Genomic DNA, 27,706 nt, shown 5'->3' with positions numbered 1-27,706 from the left:
TGAGTATTGGGAGTTTTGATCCTTTCCAAACTGTTGACACTGCACATTCTAAACAATGGCAGAAAGATCTAGTTGGTGTTTTCTAACCTGGTAACGACGCCTTGGGCCACCTCGGAGCAAAGCCTCTTTGCACAGAACCCATGACACCCAAACTGCCCTGTTTCATGTAATAGCTAATGGTGGTGGTGCCAATTAGGACCTGCTTCCGATGGATGGATGGATGGAAGAAAGGCCTTCAAAGCCAGGTGAATGGCCCAAAGCTCGTTAAACCTAATCTGGAGCTGGTGCTCTAATGGAGACTGGAGTCCTTTAATCTCCACCTCCCCTCCCACTCCCCCAGGTGAGCCCTCAATAACCCAGCAACTATGCATCCATCATCACTGACTGCTTTGGCTAGAGAAAGAGTGGTCCGTCATAGGACAGCCTGAAGTCTGTTAACCATTGCTGCAGATATAGAGCTGTCTCTTCCAGGATCTGGATGGTGTTGACAGGTTGCCTAGGTGATGAGTCCGCTGTGACGTCAGGTTTCACTGCAGGGCTAGCATGAGCCAATTGGAATGGTGCAAAGAGGACGCATGAGGTAGAGAGGCCAAGAACCCTTAGAACCCTCTACACCTGGATCGAGGAGCGAGCATGAAACATCAGGATCATAGCCTGAACGTTCTGAACACAGGGCTGTGGAGGGAAAGCCTGAGATGGAAAGAGTTGTTCATGTATAGTCAAACGGAACAAGTCAAGAGCTCCATAATCATCTCGACATGTCCATGAATGACTGCGGCAAGCCCAGTTTCAGCAGCTAGTATTCTAGGTACAAAAATACAATGATTCCTGACCTTCAAAGATGGGAGTGAACAAAATCATCACTTTTGAGGGCAACAGGTGCAGGAGGATGGACAGATGTTCCTCTGTTATTGGTTCTGGTGTGGGAAATATACTGGGCAGAGAGAAAAAAAAGTAGGCCACTGCTGTTTTGAATAATTTGCAAGACACATCAGCTGAATGCAAAGAATCTAAAATCTGGGAGGCAATGTGGGATCCCGACTCTCCCTGGGAGGGCATGAGATTGAGGGCAAGAAAAGTGGCTTGCTGGCTGAAGTAACAGGGAAAGTAATGTTGGAATATTGTAACTTGCGGTCTCTTAGGTAGTCTGTTGGTCCCACATTCGATGTCCTGAAAGGATTGTGCTGTCTACAGCATTACTGGCTGCAAAGACTGTTTTGGGCTATATGCTGGCCCTCTGATGTAGCCTCCAAACTTCGGAAAGTGGTGCAGGAATTGTTATTTAGAAGTCAACAATCTCAGAAAATGCAAGGTAGCTCTGTTATCTTTCAAGCGTTCCAAAACGGAGTTTGCCAAAGAGGCAGGGCAAATCTATAGGGATATCAATCGGCAAAGCTTGCACATCGCCAGAGTCTCCAGTGGACCTCCATCCAGGCGTATTGACAATGAACCACACTGGAACCAGTTGCCTTGCCCAGGAAATCAGTGGTATCTAACCCTGCGCGGATAACATATTTAGCTGTGTCTTACTCATCATATTTCATCTGAGCTAAGGTGGCCTTCCGGAACTACCAGCAAGATCGGACCATGTTCCATAAAGCACAAGTGTAATGGGTCAACAAATAATGGGTTATTAGATGAGGGGGACATATACACCTCAAGTAATAACCACAATCTGTGTCAGGGTGAACCCTCAAAGGCACTAAACTTACCAGACCTCAGCCCTCTAGTAGCTACGGCACAGAGCAAACAAGCTTAACTTAGAGATGCAAAACATTAAAAATCTCAAAACGAATTTAGTAAATAAGAGTAAAATTAAATAAACAAAATGATACCAAAAATGACAAAAATCCAATAAGGGGAACTGGAGATATAAATTTTAATAAGTAGGAATAGAACCGAGAAGGACCGTGTAAATGGTTGTGGTACAACAGGACCTAGATGCAATTTGACGCTAACCACGATGGCACGAGGGTTGGGTACACTAACCAGGTATGCCCTAGTCAAAACTTTTACCTTCAGACCTTAGTCCTTTATGTCCCAATCCTCCACAGAAGTACACTTCCAAAGCTACCCAGGACCTCAAAAGGAGGCACTTAAGGACTCACCTGGTGTTAGGCAGAGGCCAACAGGAAGGTCCAGTCCCAGGCCTGTTGCAACTGATTAGCTGGGAAGTTGCAGGAAAAGATCTTTTGTAGCTTGCCTTGTTCATGTAGTTTTAACAGGTCAGTCGTATGACCCTTAGAGTCCACATCTTTACGCTGGATACAAGAGGACGAGCAGGTCCAGTCGTCTAGGCAGATCTCAGCGAGCAGATTCAGTCCCCTTCTGATCTTCCATAGGTCTAGGAGTTTTCTGAAATAGGCGCCTGGGATGCCACATTTATACCTGGCACATGCTAGTGGGTGGAATGGTCCTTGGGGATGCCATAACCAATGCAGTAAAGGTCCTGGATCTAACTGTATCAACTTTGGGCATTTTCAAGACAGCTGAAGTCTAATTTTCCCACTAAGCTTGGGCTCGGAGTTCTGGGCGTGTACTATGGTAACTGCAGTATCCTCCCACATCCAACACCAAAACCAAATGTGATGAAGTTCCTGTACCCACTGAAACCTCAGAGACAGATGTCTGGTAGAAAAAAGCTGTGTCTGGTTACCAGACATAGGATACCAAATAATTCACTTTTCATTCTGCCTTTGTCAATTGCACCACTAATGTTTTAATGGTAACCCTTATTAGGCTCCTTTAGTAGGGATTTTGTATTGTTTTGACAAGTGACGTGGTACATAATTGTAATTTTACCACAGCATACCTGATGACTGCCTTGTGAGAAAGCTTATGAAGTTGGTGATAGTGTCAAGCCAATGATAAAGGTTATACACCTGATTGTTTATACTGAAACATTACGATAAAGGCATTATGCCGGACATATTGATTGTGAAAAGCTTATGTTAAAGACAATAGACATTTAAGGGTAGATTGTTATTAATCTTTATTAGAGCCCACAGATAGGTATTTAAAGGATGGAATGTTAACATTGTTATTTCTCCATATTAAAGTCTACAGATAGGTATTTTAGATGAAGTATCACAGATTACCACTGAAGGGAAGTATTTTGGTGGTGTTTACCACGACAGAAGAACCATAGTGGTAGAAAGTTTGCATTACGATTCTTGACAGAATCTTTTTTTAGCTTTATCAAGCCAGGATCATTGAATAATATACACACACACACTGAAAGAAAAAAAAACACAAAGGTTACGGGGACGTTATAGTTAGGTTAGATTTTACACACACAAAAACCATAGGAATTCAGCAGTTATAGTTATACTTCTCATGAAACTGTAACTCGCCATGCGGTTTTCTCATCAATAATTTTATTGTAAATGTTGCAGTGACATTATCAATGTTGTCAAAGAAGAGGTCATGACAGATGTAATCGGTGGGATAATTAGCAATGTATGGCGAGGGTGTAAGTTATAGTTACCTTAAGGCATGAGTTACAGTTTCTTAACTATAACTGCTGAATTTCTATTGGTTTGTGTGTGTAAAATCTGAAACTAATTATAACATTGCTGTAACCTTTTGCTTTTTAGTTATTTTGAATGTTTTATTAATTCTATTTCCTAACTATAATGTCCCTGTAACCTTTGGGTTTTTTTCAGTGAATTTTTAGGGCTTCAACATAAAATAATATTTAATTACCATAAATGAATCCAACTGCTGCCATGGACGGCCTTTGGCCATGCATAACTAGGGGTTGGTCGAAGGCCCTGGGTGTGGTTTTGTGGGTCTGTGGGAGAGTGAGTGGGTGTATGAGTGGCTACATGGGTCTGTGAGTGGATGTGTGAGTGGCTGTACCGGTGTGCAAGTGGGTGGGAGTGGTTGTGTGGGTCTGTGACTGGGTGTGGTAATGGTTTTGTGGGTCTGTGAGTGGCTGTATGGGTCTATGAACGGGTGTGGTGGTGTGAATGTGTGTGTGAGTGGTTCTGTTAGTTGTGTAGGTGTATTTTTTATTTTTTAATTGGGGTCTGGATCGGTTGAGGATTCATACAGGGGGAATGAACAATTTTGGGCAAGTTCCTGCCATGAGGGGTCCCACACAGGCCCCTCCATCAGTCCCATGTGGCTGGGGTACCTCTACCCTTACTCCTTCTATAATTTTTTGTAGGACCCCACTAATGTTTTAGGTAACAGTTTGTTTTTTTTTAGACCCCCCCCCCACCCCCACCCTCACAACATAACACAACATGGCAGCAATAACTTGCCTGTCAGGTTAAGGCCAGCTGTTAGTGCACGGATCCACAGCAGTGGATCCACATATCTAGATACACATAAACAACTTTTCTTTATTAACTCCAAAACTGCTAAACAGATGTACACCAAATTACAATAAGCATTTACAATGCAATAGGTCTTGCATTTTCTTGAGTTAGAGCTACTGGTGTTGTAAATGTATAACTGGACGTTTCTTGCCACACAAATTGGCTTGACCTAAAAATCACACGCCCAAGCACAAGTGAAAATAGGATGTGCAAACCTTTGCTGCCCTTACCAACACAACACTACCCTGTGGTGCATGACTTACAGGCCCAGCCCACAAGAGTATGACACAGATCTACAAAAGAATCTACAAAAAGTACACCTTTGACTACTCTGTTATGGAAATATGCCGTACAAGCTACTAAGTAGTGCACGACTTAGGGTCTGAATATCACTTATCTGGCACCCTCAAACAAAAAAGTAAGAGCAAAGAACACACTCAACAGCTTCCTTGAGGATTGTGGAGCCAATCAAAATGGTCAACTTGAGGCCAGCAATACAGCAACCATAAAAATGGCAAAACAAGAAACAGAAAAAAAGAACTGAATGAGCGACAGACCAAACACAGCAAAGAGCGCCAGTTCAGCATTTAACACAATAAACATTCGCCAGGATGATTGTATACTGATACATCACTAATCATCAAACACAGCAAAACAACGCAAAACACCACAAAACACCAATAGACAGATATGTAAACCACTTGTACACCTGCATTAAAAATGAGATTTCTATCCTCACAGTGGCACTTGCAGATACAAGGCAGCAACTACTGGAACCTTATAAGCACAAACTTGTAATAACACAAAATATACTAAGTACAACTGAAGAGTATTTGGAAACAATCATGTAAGACTCAAACTGAAAAGTGCATGACCACAAGAATAATATAAAGGACAATATATTCACTTTCAAACACACACAACACGCATAACAGTAACTGATGGTATTACGTCCTGACTTTTGCTGTCCAATGTCTGCTATTCTTGTGTTGTGGTGTCACTGTCCTGCGGGATGAAATGTGGAGAATATTGTAGTAAGAGTGTTCTATTAGACAAAAGTGGTCACTACTCCTGGTAGGTGTGTCCTACGTATAAAACACATGAATTAAATCCAGAATCTTCTTAATAAACCCCTCTCAGTGTATCTCCACTGATGCAAACATTGGAACTGATATGACCATTCAAATGTTAGCCAGGAGAGGACATGGCATAACAAAATAGGCCAGTTTCTACCACTGAACCCTCATAGTAATGCTATACTTAACCAGGCATGCTTACCTTGACAATAGTATGGAAGTCGATGTGATGGTGATGATATTTTTGTAGGTCGACATATTGGGACACAATATACAGACATACAATACTCAAAGGCTGCATATGTCAGAGTGAATGTGTCTGGCAAACACAGCAGAGGGAATAGCAGACTATGTATGGACACACATGTCCGAAGGAGCATTAAAGGGGGACTATAAAAGAGAGGCTAGGGGCCGGGGAATTGATTGCGATAACAAGCTACTGCCCAGGCGAGTAAGACGTGAAGAGCCAACTAGTGCGAAGGGCAACGGGCTACTACAAAGGTTAATGGTGCAAGTGAAAGAGCCTTGCCTCTAGTAGATGCCCCGCCATGGCATGTGAAACTGGTCCATACATGTAGCAATGCCCGCGACATGCATGTTTTATGCGCAAGACAAAAAAAAAACAAAAAAAAAAAAAAACACACAGATCAGCCAAGGATATGCCGGATATTGTGATTGTACCCTTTGTAAAGGCACCCGCTCTGGAGTGTGTGACTTTGGGAAAGCCAACTCCTTCATGCCCAAACACCACCAATGAATATTTACGGTCCCTCGAAGCCAAGAGGCAAAAAAAAAAAAAAGACAAAAAATAAAAACCCACCACGTCTGGCCCAGGAGCTCATGTGTTTCGATTACACAATGTGGTAAATTCCCCCATGTCACAATAATTTCGACCGCCCTCACCAGAACATCAGGAGTGGCGCACCTGTGCTCATACTAGGGGTCATACCATGATCCTACAAACCCTGAACAGATGGGGATTAGAGAAATAAATGGGTGTCCGAGCACAGTCACACCTACTACAGGTATTACAGTGATGAGTTGGGAGAGTGCTGGGATGAGCACTCAAGATCAGGGGCTTCGTTGTTGTCTTTCCCTGCGACTGGTGTAAAAAAAAAAAAGCAGCCCTTCACTAGGGTTTTCTGCCACGTTGAGAGGAAACCGCCCTTTTCAACAAGCAGTAGAGAGAACTGCTTGTTAAAATATTGCACATCATTAGACACCACGCAAAATGTATTCAGAATGCCAATCATTTGCCTACTGTGTGGTTATTTACCATTAAACTAACATGATGTGAACGTCTCATAAAAATGAATTAGGTGTATGCTGAAGGAGGAGGAAAGGCTGTACTGATAATGCTGAAACTTTTGTTAAGCCTGCTGCTGTTCTCGCCAGTGCTGTGAGGAAGAAAAGTACAAATACAGCGAGTGTCTGGAGTGTACCCGCCTTGTGCGGTGAGTAAATTATGTGAAGGCGCTTCTGGAATGACAGCAAAGCAATCTCTCTTAAAATAGGACATAAACTGTAATATTGTCTTGTACCTTACTGTGGAAAGATAAGAGACTTTAAGCAAAGATGGTAAGAGGGCAGGACAAGGTAAAGTCCAGGGTGTGAGGAGTTGATGAACAAGAGGAGAAAGAAGTCAATACAATGGATGTCCTTGCAAATGCAAAAGTTACAACGCAGATGCATCATACGGGGAGGGAGTGGGTCAAGAAAGAAAACAACTATTTAATAAAAAGTGACAGTATCCTAAGGTACGCATAAGGGAGTATGCAATGTCAGCACCTCTAGCCCGCACATGTGGCTATGCCCACGATATGCGCATTTTACACGCTAGACAAAAGAAAAATGGATGAGCTCAACGATGTGTCTGATCTTGTGTTGTACCCTTTGTACTGGCACCTGCACCAGAGCAAGAACATTTGGGAAAGCCAACTCCTTCGTGCGCGAACACCACAATGATAATTCATGGCTCCTCAAAGCCAAGGGACCAAAGAAAAAAAGTAGTGCGCCCACACTAAAGTATGTGGCCGATCGTGCATTAATCCATATAACCGGGTTAGTCTGCAACAAAACAGCCTCTAGGAGGGACAAACGTAGAGCATTTACCAACTAAATCAAAGGATTTTTGAAAGACATGGTCAGGATCAAATGAAAGTGGTGGGAGTGAGATGGGCGTGGTTGAAGCCCACAGAATAGATTGCAACATGCCGAAAAGAGCAACGCTTGTGCGCTGCTATGCTTGACCTAAAAATAACTTTCTGAACCAAGATCTAGCTTTCCTAAAAATTTGGTGCAATTCTGTTCACCAGTTCGGGCAGTAGATCTGTCAAAAAATCCCCATAGGAAACTGCATGGGGTCTCTGCTTTTTCTAGCCAGTCATCAAGCTAGGGGTATACATGTATACCTTCCCCTCTTAGGTAGGCTGCTACTGCAGCATGGCACTTTGTAAAGACAAGTGGTGCTGACATAATGCTGAATGGTAGCACTGAATCTGTAATGCACTCAGTCTAATACAAATCTGAGATACTTCCTGTGTTTTTGATTCAAAGGTTTGTGCAAGGTAGGCAATCCTTGAGGTCTAGGGTGGCCATGTAGTCTCCTGGTTTTAGGAGCTGAATGACTCATTGAAGTGTTTTACCGTTTTAAAATTTTGTGTGAATTAATTTGTTTAGGGACCTGAGGTCTAGGATTGGTCTCAAAGTTAGGTTTGTTTTTAGAACCAGAAAGAAACGTAATTAGTTTATCTTGCTTCTTTTCCTTGGGGGTCAGTCTTGATAGCGTCCTTTAACAGTTCTTTCACCCTTTTCCTTAATTGTGTGAGTTCTTCTCCTCAAAAGACCTTTTGTTTTAGTGGTTTTGGAGGCAGTTTCTTAGGTAATTCTATGCATTATCGTGTTTACGATCCACTTGTCTGGTGTTCTTTCTTCCCACTCATGGGAAGTGTCTTATTATGGCTCTCACTGATGATATCTGGGGTCTGATTTGAGTGGCGAGAAGCTTACTTGATATTGCTCCCCCTTGTGGGGTTTGACCTCTTCCTCTCGCCCCAAAGGGCTGTGTGGGAGGATGTTGCATTTGTTGGCAGGCCTATTGTTGAGTGTCCTGAAGGGAGGTGCCTGGAGCCTATTGCTGGCACTGTGGAAACTGTGTTCTACCTGTTGACCTTCGCGTTCTCCTGCCTCCCCTTCTGAGCGTAGAGCTCCCTTGTCTTTGGCTGTATCCAGTGCTTTAAATGGAAAAATAGAAGTGCAGGTACTCTGTACCAGAGTACCTGCTTGTTTCTGAGAAGTGCCGGTACTCTCCAATTAAAAGTATTACGTTTTTCTTGAGATATGCCGGTACTCTCCATCTCAAAATAAAAAAGTGCCGGTACTCCGTACCGGAGAGTACCGGCCCATTTAAAGCACTGGCTGTATCGTTATAGTTTTTTAAAAATTTGTTGTAAGGACTCAGCAACTGTTTGGCCAAACAGGGTGTTTCCCCTGAATGGCATGTTAATAGATGCCTGTACCTTTGCTTTAAATCCTGACTCCCTTAACCAGGCATGCCCCCTTTAATGTGGTGCTGGTACACATCTACCTGCATCCAGGGCTGACATCAGGCAAATATTACACCCCTCCTGCACGAGTACCTTGGGCCTCTTCTCGTATTCTTCAAGAAGGTGCTACGTGAGGGACCCCATTTCATCCCACTGCTGATGGCCGTATTGATTTAGGAGTGCTTTGGAGTTAGCAATATGCCACTGCATAGCAGCCTCCCTCTCAACCTTCCTTCCAACAGTATCGAAGCATTTGTTCTTCTCTGGGCGGGGCCCAGTTGATATGGGTGAGTTGTATGCCTTCTTGCAGTCAAGACTATTATAGAGTCTTCTGGTGCATTCCCCTCTATATATTTTGGGTCTTGTGTTGAGGGACTGTATTTTTTCTCAACTCTTGGTGTAACTGCCTTTGCAGCTGCAGGTTCTCTGAATGTCTCCTTCCCCTGGTCTAAGATGCTGAGCAGCACTGGTAAGTACAAGATTCCCTTGTGAGTTTCCTCCTCCAGCAATATGCAATAGGTGTCAGCAGCCCTCTTCATAAAAACTATTGTACATGAAGAGGTCATCAGGGGCTGATGGCCTTGAAGGGTAGATGTCTACCCCTTACTTGGAGGAATCTGTATCCATCTCGACCCATGACTGTTTGTCAAATCTTTCTGCTCCTTCTGTCTCCTCTGTCACCGAACTCCTCCTTGGGTTCTTCCTCCTCTGTGGCTCTGGTGTTGTGGAAGCTTCTAAGGCAGCTTGATAGTCGTCGAAGGTCATCAAAGGAGTAGTCGAGATTCAAATTGCCTTTAGGAGTCAGTGAATTCTCGTTTTCTTTGTAGGTGGGTCACCATTTTGGCTCCAGTCTTCTCTCTTTTTGATCTCCTGTGCCATCTTCCCAGCGTCGAGTGTCAGTGAAGGTCTTTTTTTCGGCGTTGACGATTCTGTTGACATCGTGGATTTTGTGCCCTCTATCGATCCCATTCGTGCTGGTGTCTACGTCGAGGGTTTCAACATTGTTTTGGGTGTTTTGGTATTCCCCATTCAGGATCCGTGGGACTCTAGCTTTTGGCTGACATTTTCGGTGCTGAGACTGCCTAGCGTGCTGGATGCCGTGAGTACTTTGAATAGTTCTTCCTTAATGTACTTTTCCCCACTAGATTCAATCTGCAGCGAGCACGGTCTCTGCCATCACTCAAGGGACCATTTACTTACTCAAATTGGGCAGGCTCTACCGATTATGTAGGATTTTACTGCATTTTTACATTCCAGATAAACAGCAATAGTGGTTATTTACACTTACTTATGTGGATGATGGGACCTATATGTGTGTGCTTGTTATATGTCACATGTGTATCACCTGCATTTTGACTTATCGGTTTGTTTGTTCTTATATGTATTTGCCTGCTCACCGGCAAACCTGATTTGACCTACATCATGGATTTTCTAAATGTCTAATACATTATTACTATGTGACTATGTTTGATGCCTCTTGGTATTTACTCTTCTCCTGGGCTGCTCACAAATTCCCCGGTGGGGCTGTAACCCTCATAAGAGAAGCGCACTTGCTTCATTGATTCCTTGACTCCCTGGACTAAGGAGAAACACACTGATCGCTAAAAGCACTGTTTATGTATTGATTCTCTTAAATTAATATCTCATGATCTACCAATTGGATTTTTGTCATGTTGGTCTTATTTTAAACAGATAATCATCATCTATTTTCCTAAACCTGTGTGGGGTCTCTTTGTGATGTTCCCATTGTTGTTATTGTGTGTTGTTGCACAAAAACTTTACACATTGCCTCTTAAGTTAAGCCTGCCTGCTCTGCACCAAACTACCAGAGGGCGAGCACAGGTTAATTTAATGTGTGTTTCTAACTTGCCCCGGGTATAGTGGTGGTTCCTGTTTGTATGGGGTGCAGATTCCCACAACCAGAAACCCCATTTCTAACACTGGGGTATTCAGATCCGTGAACCTGATAAAAGCCAGGGTGCACTGAGCCTATTTGTCTTATTTGTAGGAAGGAATGTGGTAGCAATTACCTTTTCAGTTTTTGAAAGGGCGCATGGTAACCTAGGAACAACAGTTTCTACTACTAGGTTCTTTCCGAAAAAAAGAGACATACAAGTGAATAGGTGATGCCCAACTAGGTATCGTTCCACTTTACAAAACAAACTTACCAAACACAAGGCATGGCATCCTGATGCAAAGTCAATTATATTCTGCAGTAAATATCAGCTATAAATAGAGGTTCAAACTTATCATGGCTAGATAGTCACAGAAAAGAAAGTAAACCACTGCATACAAAAATAACAAAACCAAGGAACAGAAGCTTTTCAAAAGGTCAGCTGTTGACGTAACCAGTGCACCACATGCATTGCCTGAAGCCAGTCTTCATTACCACACACAAAGAGCAAGGCTTTTTTTTTGTTTTAGCAATTCCATTGGGATGGAAACATTAACTTTAAGTCACACACCCAGGAAGGTACAACATATAAACCTGAGACAAAGGCCAAAAGAAGTACAGCTTCAGGAAAAGGCCCACCCATCTGTCCAGCAGAGGAGTGAAAAACATACCACATAGGAATGTTTAGTAATGTATGGGTGAGGGGACAATCACTATGTGAGTAGGGACACTTGAATCAAGACACATAATGGTTTTAAACTGTCAAAATATTTTTGGAGAACTTTTTTTCTGTCATGCCTGTGGCGTATGGAATGACAAAAAGTTGGGAAGGACGATGGGTTAGAGTATTTGAGTATATTAAATTATCTTACCACAATTCATGGACAACATTCAAGTCCTGGCACACCAATACACAATGAAGAAATCAATTAATTTGAAAACAAACAAACGATCTCATTGAGTGTCTAATTTACTTTGTCAACAGCTATGAATAGCGTTTTAAACATTTTATGAATGGACACTTATAAAATACCATCAATTTCATGAGCTTGTTCCAACCTACCTGGAGCTTTGGACATCTGATAAACATACCAATGTTTCTTGTTACATTGTAGGTGATGAACTGTGGAGTAAAAACAATGGAATACAAAGTTAAGTATCAATACATTTTTACTTAACCAGGGATTAGAACTGAAATACTAATGAGGCAACAGTTTAATGCAATAACTTTTAATAGCAGACCAACTTTATCTTCATGGACCCATTCCAACTGAGGTTGTGCGGGGCAAAATACACATTCACAAGATGGGAAGTAGAAGGATGAAATCTACTAAGAGTAATGTACTATATATGGTCCATGACCATGAAAATGCCACCCCTGCCTCCTTGTAAGACGACGGTTGCACAGATCGGTGCCTGTTCAGACCAGGGCCTAACCTAGACAGAATGAATGTTCACAGCCCTACTGATGAAAGTTTTCTATGTGAAAATATTAGCTGGGCTGACAGGGTCTTCCCCTAGTTATTTTCCCTGCCACATTACAGACCGAGAGCCGGCAACGTCAAAAGGCATAGCCTTTAAGACCTATTGGCTTATTCAATGCAGTTTGGCAATTCTGTACTTCATCATCAAAAAACATTGTTGCCAATGATGGGTAGCAGGACAAAAAAATAAAATAAAATTAAAAAAAGGTATATAATAACACCACCCATAAGCGTGCCTATGAAATGCAGTGGGTGCCATTTTTTTCAATCCACCGACCAGACATGGCTCAGTAAAGAAAAGAAAATGAAAAATATGAGCAAAAGCATTTTTTAAGACTAGGTGCCACCAGCAATGTGCAGCCTGGTCTTCCAAAATATAAAATTCACATCACAATAAAGACTGCAAAAAGTCAACAATGCTCTGAATATTAGCAATAAATAGAAATGAAACTGGCAACCTTTGTTTGCCCCACCCCTTTGCCCCTCAACTAGAATCTAGCTTGCTTCTCTAACAGTTTTGGATGCCAATTTGCAGCTTGCTAATGTGTTAAAAATTACTCAGAATTTAAGGTGTAATTTAACTGGGTTAGTTTACAGTTTAAGGCAGAACAATGTTCTCTTGTCACATGTTTAGTTATCCTTTAGCAGCATGGAACAAACCGTACTTACTTAAAACCAAGAATTAGGTTAGGTCGGTTATGAAACCAATACCTCTTTTAGGACCTCAAGGAGAGTATAAGGAATATCTTTGGTTGACAGACTGTATGGATCCAAAGATCATAAAGCTTGCAAGGACTAAAGGCAACAATAGGATGGCATGATTCATGCAGAAACAACGTTGTGCAGTTGCCACTTAAAGCTATAGTTTGTCAAAGTTGGAAGATGTCATGACTTGAGTCAGAAAAGAAAAAAAAACTATTTTCTGAGCTAATATTCTCAGACTGGGTGTCTTTCACAGATCTGCATATTTCTGAAGTATTCTTCTTTATTAGATTGGGAATCCTCTGTACAATATTAAAATAGTAGCAAAACTACACTTCTGCATCCAATCAATCCCATTTTGTTGTCCCGACTCAGCTGGCGAACTGATGTGGCCTAAGCTTATCACCAAAAAAAGCGTTTTAGAGCACAGATTGGATACACTGCATGCTGCCTTAATGAGAAGGAAGGAAGGTTCTCCGATTCTATGCAATACGCCGTCATTGCAGAACTTTAGTTACAGGGAAGAAACACTTTTAGCTCTTTGTGTTAGAACTTCCACAGAATCACATGTTTTTGAAACAGATCAGTTGACAGTGTTACTTATAAACCGAGGTGCCACTTTGAATGGAGCTAATTTCTTGCAATTGCCTTTTCTATTCTTGTTTTTGCTCGTGTTTTGCATAGTAATGTTTCAGGCAGTGTTTGGTATCATTCCGCATAATGGAGATCAAAGTAATTCTCAAACTAGTTTAGGAGAGCGTTGGCATGCACTATGGTATTTATTAGGAGTATTTTTTTTAAGTGTAATTCTAAGGTGTTAGTGTGAAGGAAACCTACAACTTCCACCCATCCCACTCCCAACAACAAATATACCATACTAAAAGTGTAACTAGGGACGTTTGGTGCACATTCACAGAAATGGAAATGTCAAGTAATACATTTTCATAAGAGATTATTATAAAAACTAAGGAACAGGTGCTACTTACAAACCAGATCAAGAGCAGCTGCTTGATCCCCAGAAGCTGGAACTTCCTAAAGAGCAAAGGATAAAGGAGAACTAATAAAACAATTTTGCTTTTACAGTGGGAGCAGACAAAGAAAAATGTTATCTGGGTGGAGTAAGGATAACAGCTTTTGATTCAAGTTAGAAGGCTTTTTGTGAATTATCAGAAATAACTTGCAGGTTTATTCTGATTTACTACAGCTGAACAATTCTTATAAAAACTGTGGGTGACGTTGTGGAAATATTTTGAAGAACTTTCCATACCATAGACAGCTAGATCTAATCCCGTATGTCTATAGATATACTTGAAAGAAGGAACCTAAAAGAAAGAGAGAAAGAGAGAGAAAGAGAGAGAGAGAGAGCTAGAGCACAAGTAAAGGACGGCCCGGAATGAAAAGGGAAGAGAGAATACCCAGAGATCAGTTGGGAGAGAATAACATAAGGTTTTTTTTCTTTTAAAGAGAAATCAATTAGGAATAATCTAGGTCCCCACAACAGTGTATCAGTGTTCATGAATAGAAGTATTTCTCCAAATAATCAATACTGCAAAACAAAAGAAATCTACACTATAGTGTACGAGTTACCATTAGAGAGCTGCGTAAAAGGAAAAGAAAAGAAAACTAGTACTGGCAAAGCAGGCAGGTTTCGCCTATGCAAGATCTATTTGCTTCGTCAATATTTTTTAGGCATGTAGTTAAAGAGACAAAAGATGTTTTTTTCATGTGTTATTGCAACTGCGTTCGACTATTTTGAGAATGTACAAACTGGGGCACCCAGTATTAACATTTTTTCACATAGCCAAAGGGGAGAAGCAGGTCTGACAAAGGTAAAAACACAAGGGAGTAGACTGTGAGAAAACGTCTCACTTCTTATGCAAACTTTGGAAGGAAGTTGTGACCAGGGAAAATGCTGTAAGGCCACAGGGAGGAGAGAGACCGCCTGCAGATGCACTCGTATGGATTGCTTATTCACAAATGAAAAAAGTACCAGTAGAGTGAGTAACCAGTGGAAGGACACTGGCCAGTGACTGGAAGCTATGCTTTGCCCAAGCTCCACACCAAGCAAGGACGGCAAACCAGAGCAGAAGTCAATATGGACAGTGTGCAGACGATGTGCTGGCCAATGAGGAGCATGTCAATTAGAGCAACTTTGAAATAAAAGAATGGTAAGTGTGGGGAAGGTTCTAAGCCCTTTTTAAGACTTTAAATACAAGAGAGTTTGCAAGCACAGCACAAGCAATGTGCAGGCAACCCCAGATAAGATACACTCAATTTACTGGAGGTGAAAAGAGACGAGAGTGCTTCACTGTAACTTAGCATGAAAGTTTACAGATAACTGATCATGATCAGAATTTCACAGCTATCAATGCTATTTTTGCAGAGGCTTGAGGACAGGATACACTAATTGCAAATAGTATCCCTTTGCTGATCAGATTTTCACATAAAAACACACCGTAACCAGCCTAAAACATTCAGCCACACAGCTGAGGGTTGTTAGACACAATGACTGCCTTGCTGTTTTCACCAACATCAAAATGCTAGGATGTGGTTACGTGGTGCGCAATGGTTCGTTGTAAGGACCCTGCACCTATTGAAAGACACCTGCTGAAATGCTATAAAAACAGCTTCACAAAACGTCTGCAACAAAGACAGGACTGCTAGCATTTTAAGTCGGGTTTTATTACGTTCCAAAACAGCCCCACCAAGAACTGAAATATCAATTAGGCAACCATTTGAAAAGAAAGTAAACAGGGCCAAATATGTGGGAAGAAAACTGAAAGTAATGTAATATTGGTGTGTTGCTTCTTCCCAGAGTGAGGCATGGTATCTCTTGTAATCACCCACCTCCCACCATCGACCAGGTTTCTGACCTTCCATTTTTTAAAGTCATGTTTTTAATCCAAATATCCTTGAATACCTCACAAAGCTGAAGAACTTGTTGGACAAGTCTCTCCTTTCTACGCAAAGTCAGTGTTTCCAGCTGTCTGTCAGTTAGCAACCCCCATGCTTTCAGTAGGGGCATCATCTGGGCAAGAGAGCACTTGAGCAAAGTCCTTCTTATGAATTCTTCAATCACTTCATCCATCCTGAAAGCAGAAAGATGCAGAAGACAACCAATGAGGCAGCAGTTATTCTCTAAATGACATCAATTAGCAACCCTGTCCCAAATTTTGTTTCAGTGTATCATATTACTATATTCATGTCTAAATATATTTAAAATGTGAAATGCCACATCCACTCAATAACCACAATCAAATACACAATATAAACGATTCTTCAATTGAATCATTATCTCATTATTGTTAAAGTGCAGTTAATGTTTCTGCACAATTCAGTATCTGGTGTCAACACATCAATCTGCTGAGCCTTCTAGAACCACCATCATGTTAATTATAACATATGCCATTCGTAGTCCCCGTCACTCACACGAGAACCACACAACACTTGCAACACAGCCATGTTTATATTTTGAGCTCAGTATAGTACACAACCTTTGCTGAGGAGACTTACGATCGGAGATAAACATTAACCAGATTCAAAATGGTCAGTTGACTTTGTATTTTAATGTGTCTTGTGTTGTTCAGTGGTGAATGATATTGGATAGGGGCCAGAGGGAGATAAAGTCGACAAAATTGTCTGTTGATGAATTATACTGGAAGGTGACTGGCACAATCTTGTTCTGTATCTCCCAAAAAATATTTTGTGATTGGATATTTGTTTTAAAGAATACTGCTGCTTGTTTTATTCTGCTGGCTTGTTCAGTTTTCCAGGTTTTGGCTTTGGTTAGTTGTCAGGCACTCTGCCCATTACGTGGCTTTGATGCAGTGCTATGTTGGTGTGGTGGACGTAGGGTAATTTTTCCAGATGGTTGATATGTAGATTGGTAAGTATATATGGATGTGTTGCTGAGTTAGCAAACGACTTGCTCACTATATCACTTACAGTGAATAATGGACCCAGTGGTTGCATTGAATATCTATTTTTTATGTAACGAAAGACAAAAGTGCCACTTAATTTAGATGTGCTGTTGAGTCGGCAAATGCTTAGTCAACTGTCTGACCCAGAGCATTGCTGTAAGTTTGATGCCGTCAAGGGGCGCATCTAAAGGACACAGCACATCGACTCACTTTTCAGTACCTATGTTTTTTTTAATCCATTTACATTAACCCCATATCCATTATACCACCTCTTTTGCATTCAGAACTTGCCACCTTTAAATTCCTTAGTCTTTCAAATGCTTCTAAAGTTCTTGTGAACATCATTTTCACTTCCATCACTGTGCTACAACTAAATTCTTTTCAGATGTGCTCCACAATAGCTTCATCACTATAAAATTCCTGTTTCCCTAAACCCCTACCGAATTTGGCCACACACACACCACATCCTACTTCATTTCATTCTAAGTAAACATACTTTCTGAAGCTGACAGGTTCACCTATCTAGACAGTCCTTTCCTTCACAGACCTGGTAACTTCTCTTCTCAATACCTTAGAAAGTTTATGATTATTTCTACCAACATAACTGGAGGATATGGGAAATAAACAAAAAGTTTCAAACTGTTCTGCACAATATCATCCAGAGCCTCTTTGATCAGATACGGATATCACAAGTAGGAAGCAAATAACGGGCACAAAGAATATTTGAATTACATAGAACATTCAAACTTGATAATGCTAATGAGGTCTATTATAGTAAGACAAGAGAGCACGAGGCCCTGGTTAAGACAAATAAGCAGGCCTTCTTCCAGTCGAATTGAGACCTTATGATTAGGACCCTGCAGGAAAAGGGCATGAGGACGTTCTGGCAGTTGGTCCAAAACAGTTGTGGTAATGCGTCCTCATTGGCAAGAAGTATGGTCCCAGAAACTGACTGCGTAACATTTCTAAGTGAAATGTATAGGGCTAGAGAATCAATAGCAAGGGAAAGTTGGCCAAATGTGGGGGAGGAACTTTGGAGTCATTTTCTGTTCATTCTTTAGCCAAGTTGATAACCTCCCAAAATGTAACAAGAGCGGCAGGACCAGATAATATGCCAGCTCTTGTGGTTAAGTTAAACCCAATGTGGTGGCCAATGTTTTTTTCAAACGTTGTCATAGCCATAACGAGGACAGGTGTATTCCCATCCAGCCGGAAGGCAGCAGTAAATAAAAAATGTGAAAGGAATGTACCTGCAAACTATCGTATACTAAGCCTGCTGGATGTGGGTGTAAAACTGTACTCCTAAGTCATCCTTCGCTCCCTAACGGACTGGATAGAGGGCAACGGAATCGTATCAATGGAACAGGGGTTTTTAAGCCCAGGCACTCAACTATAGATCACTCTTTTAGTTTGTGGGCTCTGGGGCAGAAGGCGAAGGTAACAACTAGGAATTTATTCTGCTGTTTTGTTTATTTAGACTCCGCTTTTGATTTGGTGGATCTGGAGCATTCTGTGGGATAAATTAAGGCAGCAGAAAATCCCCCAATGTCTATTGGCGATCTTGCAGGAATTGTACTCTGTAAATTGGGCCCAAGTGGAACTTGATTTGGAAGGGTCCCTTTCAGGAAAAAAGTACCTTTAGGTAATGGTTTAAGGCAGGGGTGTGTTTTGGCACCTACATTGTTCTCCCTGCTCCTAGTCGATCTTTCTGGGGTTTTGGGGGCAACCCAGTCCTGCTCACCTAAAGTAGGGGGTAGACATGTGCCATGCCTTCTCAATGCAGATGATTTGGGAATTTTGGATCTGACCCAAGGAGGCTTACAGAGAAAGCTGGATAGATGTAATAATTATTGTGAGGCCAACAAAGTAAAGGTGAATTTGGAAAAACTAAAATAATTTCCTTTGTTGGGGGAAGGGGGGGGGGGGGGGGAGGAGACAAATCATAAGTGTTTTTTAGGTAATAGTAGGGTGGAGGTAGCATCATCCTACAAGTATCTTGGTATGAAGTTTACAAGACAGCTGAGCTGGACCCTTCATTAAGAACTGATCGAAATGCGAGCAATAGCAACGATTTGGGGCCTAGTCCAAGGGGAACCTCTTAGTCTCCACTCCTGACAGCTTATAATGCAATGGTCCCTACCCAATGCCTTAATGGGGCAGAGGGTGGGAAAATGTGAGAATAAGTTTATGAAAAAACTGTTAGTCCACCCAAAGAGCGTGATGAGTCAGGTAATTAAGACTGGAAGGGGATTTGCAGGTGTGGAAATATTTAGATTATAAAGCAACCCTGCGATTTTGGGACAAACTTGGTCCGCAGAAGGACAGACGATATCAGCCTTATCTGCTGCACAGATAGGAAGAAGTGAGTTAAGATGGGCGGTGCATATCAGAAGAAGTTAGGCAGCAATTGCGGGGCTCTAAAAATGGAGGCATTTAGGATAACGGAGGCTTCCCATCTTTCGAAAGCTGAGTTTAAAATGCCCTGTAGAAGAGTGTCTAAATTGGCTGACATGAAGTATATAGGGATGATGTCGTCCACCAAGTACGTGGTAGAATCACGGGAAAATAGGAGGGCATTTCCGTACTTATCAGTGTTGCCCGATGCCCAGCTACGCTCAGCCCTATTTACATTTCGTTTGGCCTCAAGCTTTCGTTACTGAAAGGCTGAAAATGTTGCTGCCTTTTTAGATGCAGATAATAACTACACATGTGGGTTGCGGTATCATAATTTGAATGTTCATCTGGTGATCGATTGTCGTCATTTTAATAGGACTCGCCGTCTGATTTTTAAGCCTTTGTTTATAACATAGGATATAAATCAATGTAATGAGGCATTTGCGCTTTTGTTGAATATGGATTTTTTTTTAGATGTTGCATGCTCTTTGGTAAAATTTTAAAAAATTTGATTGGATTAGTGGTCAAAGAGGATTGGTTAAGAATGTTAGATTGCTAAAGTCGTGTTGCTGGGGAGAGCTATTTTATGTACTAAACGTTGGTTACTTTACTTATAACATGTATTAAGAAGCAAGGAAGAAGGGTGTGGTAAATTATTTGTATGTATGTTTTAAAGACTGTCTACACATTAAACACTAAACCTTGAAACGCTTAAACGTTTGATAATGCCCCCAAAAAATGAGCATCACAGGCAAACAAAAGTTTGGGGCAGTACTCTAAGTACAACCCCGGTTAGCTAAGTGCATGGACAGCCTCCTTACCATATCCTATGCTTACTGCTAACAGTCTCTTTTTTTGTTTAAATCTGTTTATTGTTGCTTTTAGTAGAGAATCTTACAAACAGTCATAGTTGTATCATGCTTAACATGCAGTGGAATCCCGTAATTTAACATGCTTGTCCGTTCAGTGGCAAAAAAAAACACTGCAGAGCGAGTTGCAGGCACAGAGTGACAAAGGCGCCATGCAGCATTCACAAAGCATGCATCTACTAGGTTGCAAGTCTTAAGAGGTGGGCAACATGATGTAGTGATGAGACAATAACACAACAGTTACAAACAAATGTGGCAGTGAAGGTAAAAGTGCATGGCAACCAGCTATAGCAACACTGCAGTATAGCGTGCGTATAACGAAAACATTACAAACGGATTATTCAGAATATGACTAAAAAGAAAAACATTAACATGCTAATACGCGTTTCATTACATTTCCACCCTCAGTGTTAAAAAAGAAATAGTCGTCCATCATCTAAGCAAGTCACAGCAGGACGCACGTCAATTGTAATGCAGGAAATTCCATTGTGTATCAGAGAAAAGCGTGGATGTGTGAGGAGTTTTACAGCCTGGTGCCCGCGTCAAATTGGAACTGCAGGGGATGGCCAGGAGTCATGTGGTGTAGATTTATCAGGAAGATCTGTGTGGATGTTTGCCATTATAGCGTCGCAGCTGCTAGCCATGGGTTGCCTCCGTAAACTTATGACATCCTCATTATGTAGTGCCACACTATCATTCCGTGCCAAATTTGTGAATGAGCGAATCCAGACTATCAGGTGTGGAGGGTCAGGTGACTTCCACATGCGTGTGATCGATCGTTCGGCTAGGATCAATCCCAGACCAATGAAGGGAGATGTGAGTTTAAGCTTTTTGCTTCTGCCGTGAAGACCCAATATACACGCCTTCTATCTGTTAGAAATAACTCTGTCTGTGAAATGTGTCAGGCGATGCATTATCTCATCCCACTACAAATGCAAGCACTATATCTGCATCAACAAGCTCGCAGCGCTGAAAGGAGGCAATGGAGGTGTGCAAGTACCTGTTTATGTTAGAGGGGGTGAGGTATGTACAGCCGAATTAATCGGAACCGTGCATTCCGTGGGATGTAAACCGTGCATTCCGTGGGATATAATAGGACTCTTCAGTAAAGTAGACCATTCTTTATCGGTGCGCGGGCAAGCAAGGTTCGACTCCCACCTCTTGCATAGAGATGCGAGCAAAGGTGCCATATGAGCACGCAGAGAGCTAGCCAACCAGTGTACTAAATGGCAACCTGGGCCCGACATGAAGGTCTTGTATGGTTAGGTGCATAGGAAGTTCACTAGATATCTCTCCTCACTGCTGTGTTAGTGCGCCAATAAGGGATGCGTGTAGTAAGAATTGCCCGGGAGGACAATGCCCCTGTTTCCACTGCCAGTGTATCATATGATAGTCACTATAGAGACCACCCACTGTCAGTACACCCCCTTTGGCCCAGGAGATTAGTTCTGATACAGTAGTGAAGCAGTTCCCACGCGGCGTACCCTGTAGCATCAAAGCTGGGGCATATGGTATGACCCAATTTGGTGAGGCAAAGGCTACACCTGTAGCATCTATGCACTACCAGTAATAGGGTCGGGTGGGGTGCGGGAGGTCAGTAACACATGTGGAACAGACAGAATATAGCCTCTTATTTCCAGGCTAGTAGTGAAGAAGCGACATCTGCAAATTGCAGTATAGCAAGCCAATTCGCAATCCATTAGAGCTGGGACGCTAAATAAAACTGCTTGAAATTAGGGATAGCTAGACCCCCTCTGCCCGTGGGTTGGTAAAGTTTACAAAGTGCCATGCAACACCTGGATGTGCCCCGCACAAAGCACCCGACGACCCCCTTGAATGAAGGAAAAAATGAGGCACGAATATACAGTGGCAGGTTGAAATAGGAGCCGAGGGAGGGCCACCATTTTCAGTACAGCCACTCTTCCCTCTACCGATAAGGGCAAAACCTGCCAGAAGGTGATCTGGGTGGGCAGTGACGCAACAGCATGCATCATGTTGCCCTCCAGCAGGTCCGCTGATGTGTGATATATCTGTAGCCCCAGATGCCTGGACCTGTGTGGCTGCCGGACCAGAAAGGTTTTGAGAGAGACACTCGAGATTTAGAGCATGCGGGGAGAGAAGAAATAAGCAGGATTTGGCCTGGTTAACCTTGAGTGCCGACAGAGTGGCATGAACGATCATCTCAGGAATGGACGATATATCCTTCAAGTATACCAGAAGGTCATCAGCATAAAGTCAGACGGTATGGACACCGTGTACAAGGTGAATACCCATGACCCAACACACGGAGGCGAAGCGCCAGTGACTCCACTGCTCAGGAAAAGCGCAGCTGAGATTGACGCATGCCCCTAACCGGGCAAACAGGGTCTGAAACCAGTGAGCCTGTCTTCACTTTGGCCATTGGAAGCATGTATAGTCGAGTAAGCTTTAGGAAACATTCCCCAAACCTGCAAGCGAGGCGGAACAGTGAACAAGAACACCCACTCCAAGGAGTCGAAGGCCTGCTTCAAATCTAGGACCAGACAACCTGCCCTAGGCCACGCCCTGGGGTGCATTCCATTATGTGAAAAAAGCGTCAGACGTTAAATGATGCGTTTCTGGCTGGCACAAACCAGTTTTGGTCGGAATGCACTAAACTCTGCATCAATGGGGATAGGCGAATTTTATAATCTGTGTTCAACAGCGCCAGGGGGACGGTACGAACTCAAGGCCGTGGGTTCTTTGTTAGGCTTCGGTAGGAAGATGAGACCCTCACAAATGGAGGCTGGAAGTCTAGATGTTTCCAACGCTTCGCCATAAAGTAAGTGCAGTTGAGGCGTAAAACATGGCATACGCTTTATAGAATTCTGCCAGGAGGCACTGGTGGCCTGAAGTCTTACTAGTCCTTAATGTCCTTATCGTCTCACGTATTTCAAGGGGCAAGATATGACCACCCAGCTCCTTTCTTGGGTGAGGGAGGGAAGGGGCATTGTGCATAGAAAAGAGGCGATGGCCACCGATGCGGACATCGTGGTTCGGTAAAAGAAGCTCCTGATGAATCTCCTGCTGGGTGTACAGCATAGCACCGCAATGGCCCGCCTGCGCGATCCGCCATATTAACCTCTCCAGGAGCGAGCCGGCCCTAACCGCAGGAGCGTGTGTGACGCCTGGAGGGGTTAGTTACTAACTCGTTCTCCATCTGCATCAGTTTCCACTCAATACTCAGAATTTCCGTATCTAGCTGTTGCCTTATGTTCCAGTGAACCGCCCCATGCAGTGCCACCTCAGTGAGGCTTTAAATGGATCCCATTCCGTGCAGCGCACTGCTGTAGTGTCACTGTTCAGGTCAAAATATTCAGTTATTGCTGTGGCAACAGACTCGTAAAAGGGCGTGTCTTCTAATGCTGCTGGCGGCAAACGTCAGTTTGGGATGGGGTGAGGGTGAGTTTCCCAGACAAATTGTAAGTATTGGGGATTATGGTAAGAATGAGTGCGAACTAGGTAGTATATCTGGGCAATATTTGGGTGGACAACAGCCTGTCAATCTGCACATGCCGGGAATAGGGCGCTGGGTAGTAATAGTAGACTCCGGTGGTCTCATTGTGATGGTGCCAGATGTCAAGTAAGTCCCGACTGTGGAGCCCAGTGAGTAGCATTTAGGCACTAGAGGAGGCAGTAGTGCGAGGTAATGGGGAAACTAACGATCTCATGTTGTATCGAGCACACTGATGAAATCACACCCAAGAAGCCATGCAGTAACGTCCAGCGTGACCGAGCTTGAGAAAGTTAAAGCAGGAATGTCACTAGTTTCACGCTAGGGGCGCAGACGCTACAAAGTAGGATAGGACAGCCATCCAACCTGCCCATAAAAACACATATCTGCCCTCTTAATTAATGCCCACTTCATCGGAAGCAAACTGAGTGCCTGGTTTAATCCAGAGCAGTGCCCCATGGAAATATGAGGAAAAAAAAGAGTATCGTACACATGGCCGTGCTATTGTCTCTGCAACCTAGTGGATTCTTGGTGAATCAGGAGGGATTCCTGCAACAGGGCGACATTTATGGCATGCCTCCGAAGGTAGGAATAGACAGTGTAGCTACATTTGGGGGTATGGATCCAGGGGACATTCCATGTCAATACTTTAATGGATGCTGTGGTGGTGATGGCAGGTACAGAAGGGGTGCACCACGAAATGTAATGGTAGCCCTGTGCCGATGGGAATGTGGGAAGGGGGGGGGGGACTGAGACGGCGAGCAGAGAACATGTTTAGCATGTGTACAATAGAAGCATGTAACAGACAGCAAAAAAAAAAGCAGAAAACAGTTAATACCATATGAGCAGTACACCAACCGAGTGCCCAACCAAACCACGGAGTATCAGATACATAAAATTTCTACTCAAATATTATCTATTTGGGAGGGGTGGGGGGGGGGGGGGGGGGGTGGAGAGACAACAGTCTTAAGTGCTACATGACACCTAGTTACAAACAGCTAAGAGCATTAGAAGATCAGAATGTATAGTTCTGGGAGGCAGGCAGCAGCCCATCCCTACACAGTCCCAGTAGCTGAGGCATTTGTCGTGTGCTTAGATCTTCAGACATATCTCATTAGGTAGAAAAAGGTATGCATGCAATTATCATCTACTACATTATGCTGGCATTTAGGTGGCATCACAAAGCAAAGAACATAGCCATAGATGCACCTGATTGGGAGGATCCGTTGACGCGTGGGTTGCGTGTATCAAGCCACTGACAGGTGTTTTCCGCAGAGTCAAAGAAGTGTGTGGTGTTTTCCTCCACCACACTACGAAGCGCCGGAAAAAGAAAGGAGTATTTTAGGTCTAGTTCACGGAGTCTCTTTTTCACTGTCATAAATAAGTTACTCTGCTTCTGGACTGTTATGGTGTAGTCTGGGAAGAACATGACATGAGCATTGTCTACTTTTATCTCCGGACGTTTTCTGGTCCCACGTAGGATTGAGTCGGTATCTTGAAAATGCAGCAATCACAGCACCATTGGACAGGGGCCGGCTCCGGGTGGGGGCCTCCTGGATGGAACCCGGTGCACACACTCAAATCAAAAAGTACTGCAACAGTGTTTGTGGGGGCAGAAGGTCACACAGCCAGCGTTCCATGTATTGTGTTGCTTCACAACCTTCTGTATTCTCCGGCAATCCCACCACCCAGGTGTTATTTCTCCTTGATCTCCCATCCGCATCTTCAGCTCCAGTATTATTACAGAATCTTACAATGATTGTAGAAAAGAGTTCACAATGCTGTTTTGTGGCTGGAGATCCATGAGGGTTTGTTGTGCCAAAGCGAATCTGTCGGCCAGTTCTGGTGAGTGTAGCAATCTAAGATCGGACGCCACACTGTAAATTTTAGCTTCTAGTGATGCTCTGGGTCACTCTATGACAACTAGTACTGAGTCGAGGTTGTTGTCTAGCGAGGTCGACAGGAGTGGAGGTGCCACCGGAGCAATGTTCGAGGTGGAGGGGTTGCTGATGGGCACACTGGGGTGCCCCAGTGTTACTGCATGAGCAGCCCATGTCTGACAGCCATACTCCAAGGTTGTCCAATAAAGATGGAGACTCTGGTGGTGAAGAAGTTGTGGTAGGGCAAATAGGGGGTAGGAGTGCAGTAACAATATACGACCTGCAATGTGGTAGAGGCTGTATCAAAGACATGTTGGACACGTTTTGGCAGTTGACTGGTTAGCAATAGTACAGTTATGTCTTTTACCTACAGGAGAGCTCGGAAATGCAAAGCCACACAAGGCAAATTTAAGGTGGGCTAGGTGTTTGGCCGCAAGAGATTTAAGTGGTGTTGATGAGTTAGTGAACAATTCCAGTTGGAGGCTAATTCTCAGGCATGCAGTGTGCCTTTGGTTTGGGGAGGTAGGGTCCAACCAGGCATGAGTAGCTCAGTTCACAGCTGGGGCAACATCCTCTTGTTCCCAATGCCACAGTGCATAGAAAGCGTTTTAAAGTTCAAGTGAATGCACATTTGGTGTGCCTAAGAAGAGTGTAGCTCCTAACTTCAGATCTATTTCTAGAAGCACAGTGGTTGTTCGGTATAGCGCTTCGAGACCGCAGCACCAGTATTGTGTTTTGTCTCGTCCGCCCAAGAGCTGTATGTTATAAAGGGTGTGTCATGGGCTGGAGAGTAGGCAAGCGGAAGGCAGCCTCAAGTAGTCTGACATGCCACCTATTCCAAACACTACTGCACGATGGTCATGTCTCCCAGACTTCACCCGGGCTCCTTAAATCAACTGCGTCCAGCCGATCCTCAGACCTCAGTGCAGCTCCTGCTGGCCAAGAGCCCGGACTAAACATCAGGTGTTTGGTGTGGGACTGCACGGAACCAGCGAGAATGTTCAGATAAAGAGCAGGGAGGAGGGCGGAGTCGCTGTGTAGGCCTGGGCCTGATAGGACCCCTTGACCCAACAGCAGCCCCGCAGCCTCCCCAACGTGGAATGAATCCTGGACTCACCTGCTTTCTGTGTCCGCTCGCCAGCCGCCAGGATCTCCCCAGCCCCAAACAAAAGAGGCCTCCGCTAGGACCCACATCTTCCAGGCATGCTCTGCTGCAGCCTCTCAGCTGCAGTTCGGGCCAGTTCCAGTCAGAGCCGGCGACAAACCTCGGGCCACTGCAGATCGCAGCCCCAGCAATTTCTTCACCCCAGGGGACAGGGAGGCTTGTTTGCCAGAGTACCAACGTCGCACAGCCAAGGCAGGGAGGCACCGCAGCCAGCCGCAGGCCCCAGGGTGGTGAAGGCGGTGCTGGCAGTAGGAATTGCCCATCTCCACAACGCGGACACAGGACGCGACCAATCACGCGGTCCATGCCTCGCTTCACAGCGCATAAATATTCGAGCCAGGGCAAACTGCAGCACCGGTACTTCCAGGAAAGCACAGCACAGGCAGTACGGGCATCTGATTCTCTTGATAGTGCTTGATGTTTGCAGGATAACACGGCCACGTCTCCGGGCTAGCTCAAAGAGCGCCCACCTTCTTGGCCTTGTTGCCCACCCCCCACTGCTAACAGTCTTGTCATAACAATATACAAATACACACTTCAGCTAGCATTCCAGAATCATACAAAAGTGTTAACTGTGGCATCATATGCAATGCTGGTTTGAAAAACAATAGTCCTGTTTCATCAGAGACAACGTGTAGTTCTTCCCCAGCCTAGGTATCCATCAATCACTACACCACACGTCTATTTGTCTGCGTGTAACTGCGAACTCCACATTCTAAATCTGCATTCACTTTATCCTGCTCTAACACTTACATCACAGTTCTACAGAGTCCAATAGGAGCCGAAAGCATTTTGTCATTAATAAGTCACACGCCACTACATCTCCTCCTCCGTTTATTAAAAAAAAACAAAAAAACACATTTCAAAACATATACACATAAGTTCTTTAATGAGCCTTTGCGGTGCTCTGATTACGTGTTCGGATCTTGTCTTTGGAATCTGGAACGGAGTGTCCACGATTTGCATTGGCAATGCAGGAG

The 27,706-nt window shown here is 43.6% G+C and overlaps 1 protein-coding gene across 2 annotated transcripts in view; it reads right to left on the bottom strand.

Moving 5' to 3' along the window:
- Nucleotides 1–27,706, bottom strand: part of CENPN (centromere protein N) — a 183,820-nt gene that overhangs the window by 117,115 nt on the left and 38,999 nt on the right. For both annotated transcript variants that reach the window (XM_069216905.1, XM_069216906.1), the window contains exons 3-5: nucleotides 15,947–16,115; nucleotides 14,013–14,058; nucleotides 11,904–11,963 (exon numbers count right to left, since the gene is read on the bottom strand). In XM_069216905.1, coding sequence (XP_069073006.1) covers nucleotides 11,904–11,963; nucleotides 14,013–14,058; nucleotides 15,947–16,115 — 275 coding nt within the window. The remainder of the gene's footprint in view (nucleotides 1–11,903; nucleotides 11,964–14,012; nucleotides 14,059–15,946; nucleotides 16,116–27,706) is intronic.

This window comes from Pleurodeles waltl, chromosome 12 (genome assembly GCF_031143425.1).
Source record: "Pleurodeles waltl isolate 20211129_DDA chromosome 12, aPleWal1.hap1.20221129, whole genome shotgun sequence".
NCBI classification, from domain to species: domain Eukaryota; kingdom Metazoa; phylum Chordata; class Amphibia; order Caudata; family Salamandridae; genus Pleurodeles; species Pleurodeles waltl.
The sequence above is the reverse complement of the archived record's forward strand: the minus strand, read 5'-3'. Positions and strand labels throughout refer to the sequence as shown.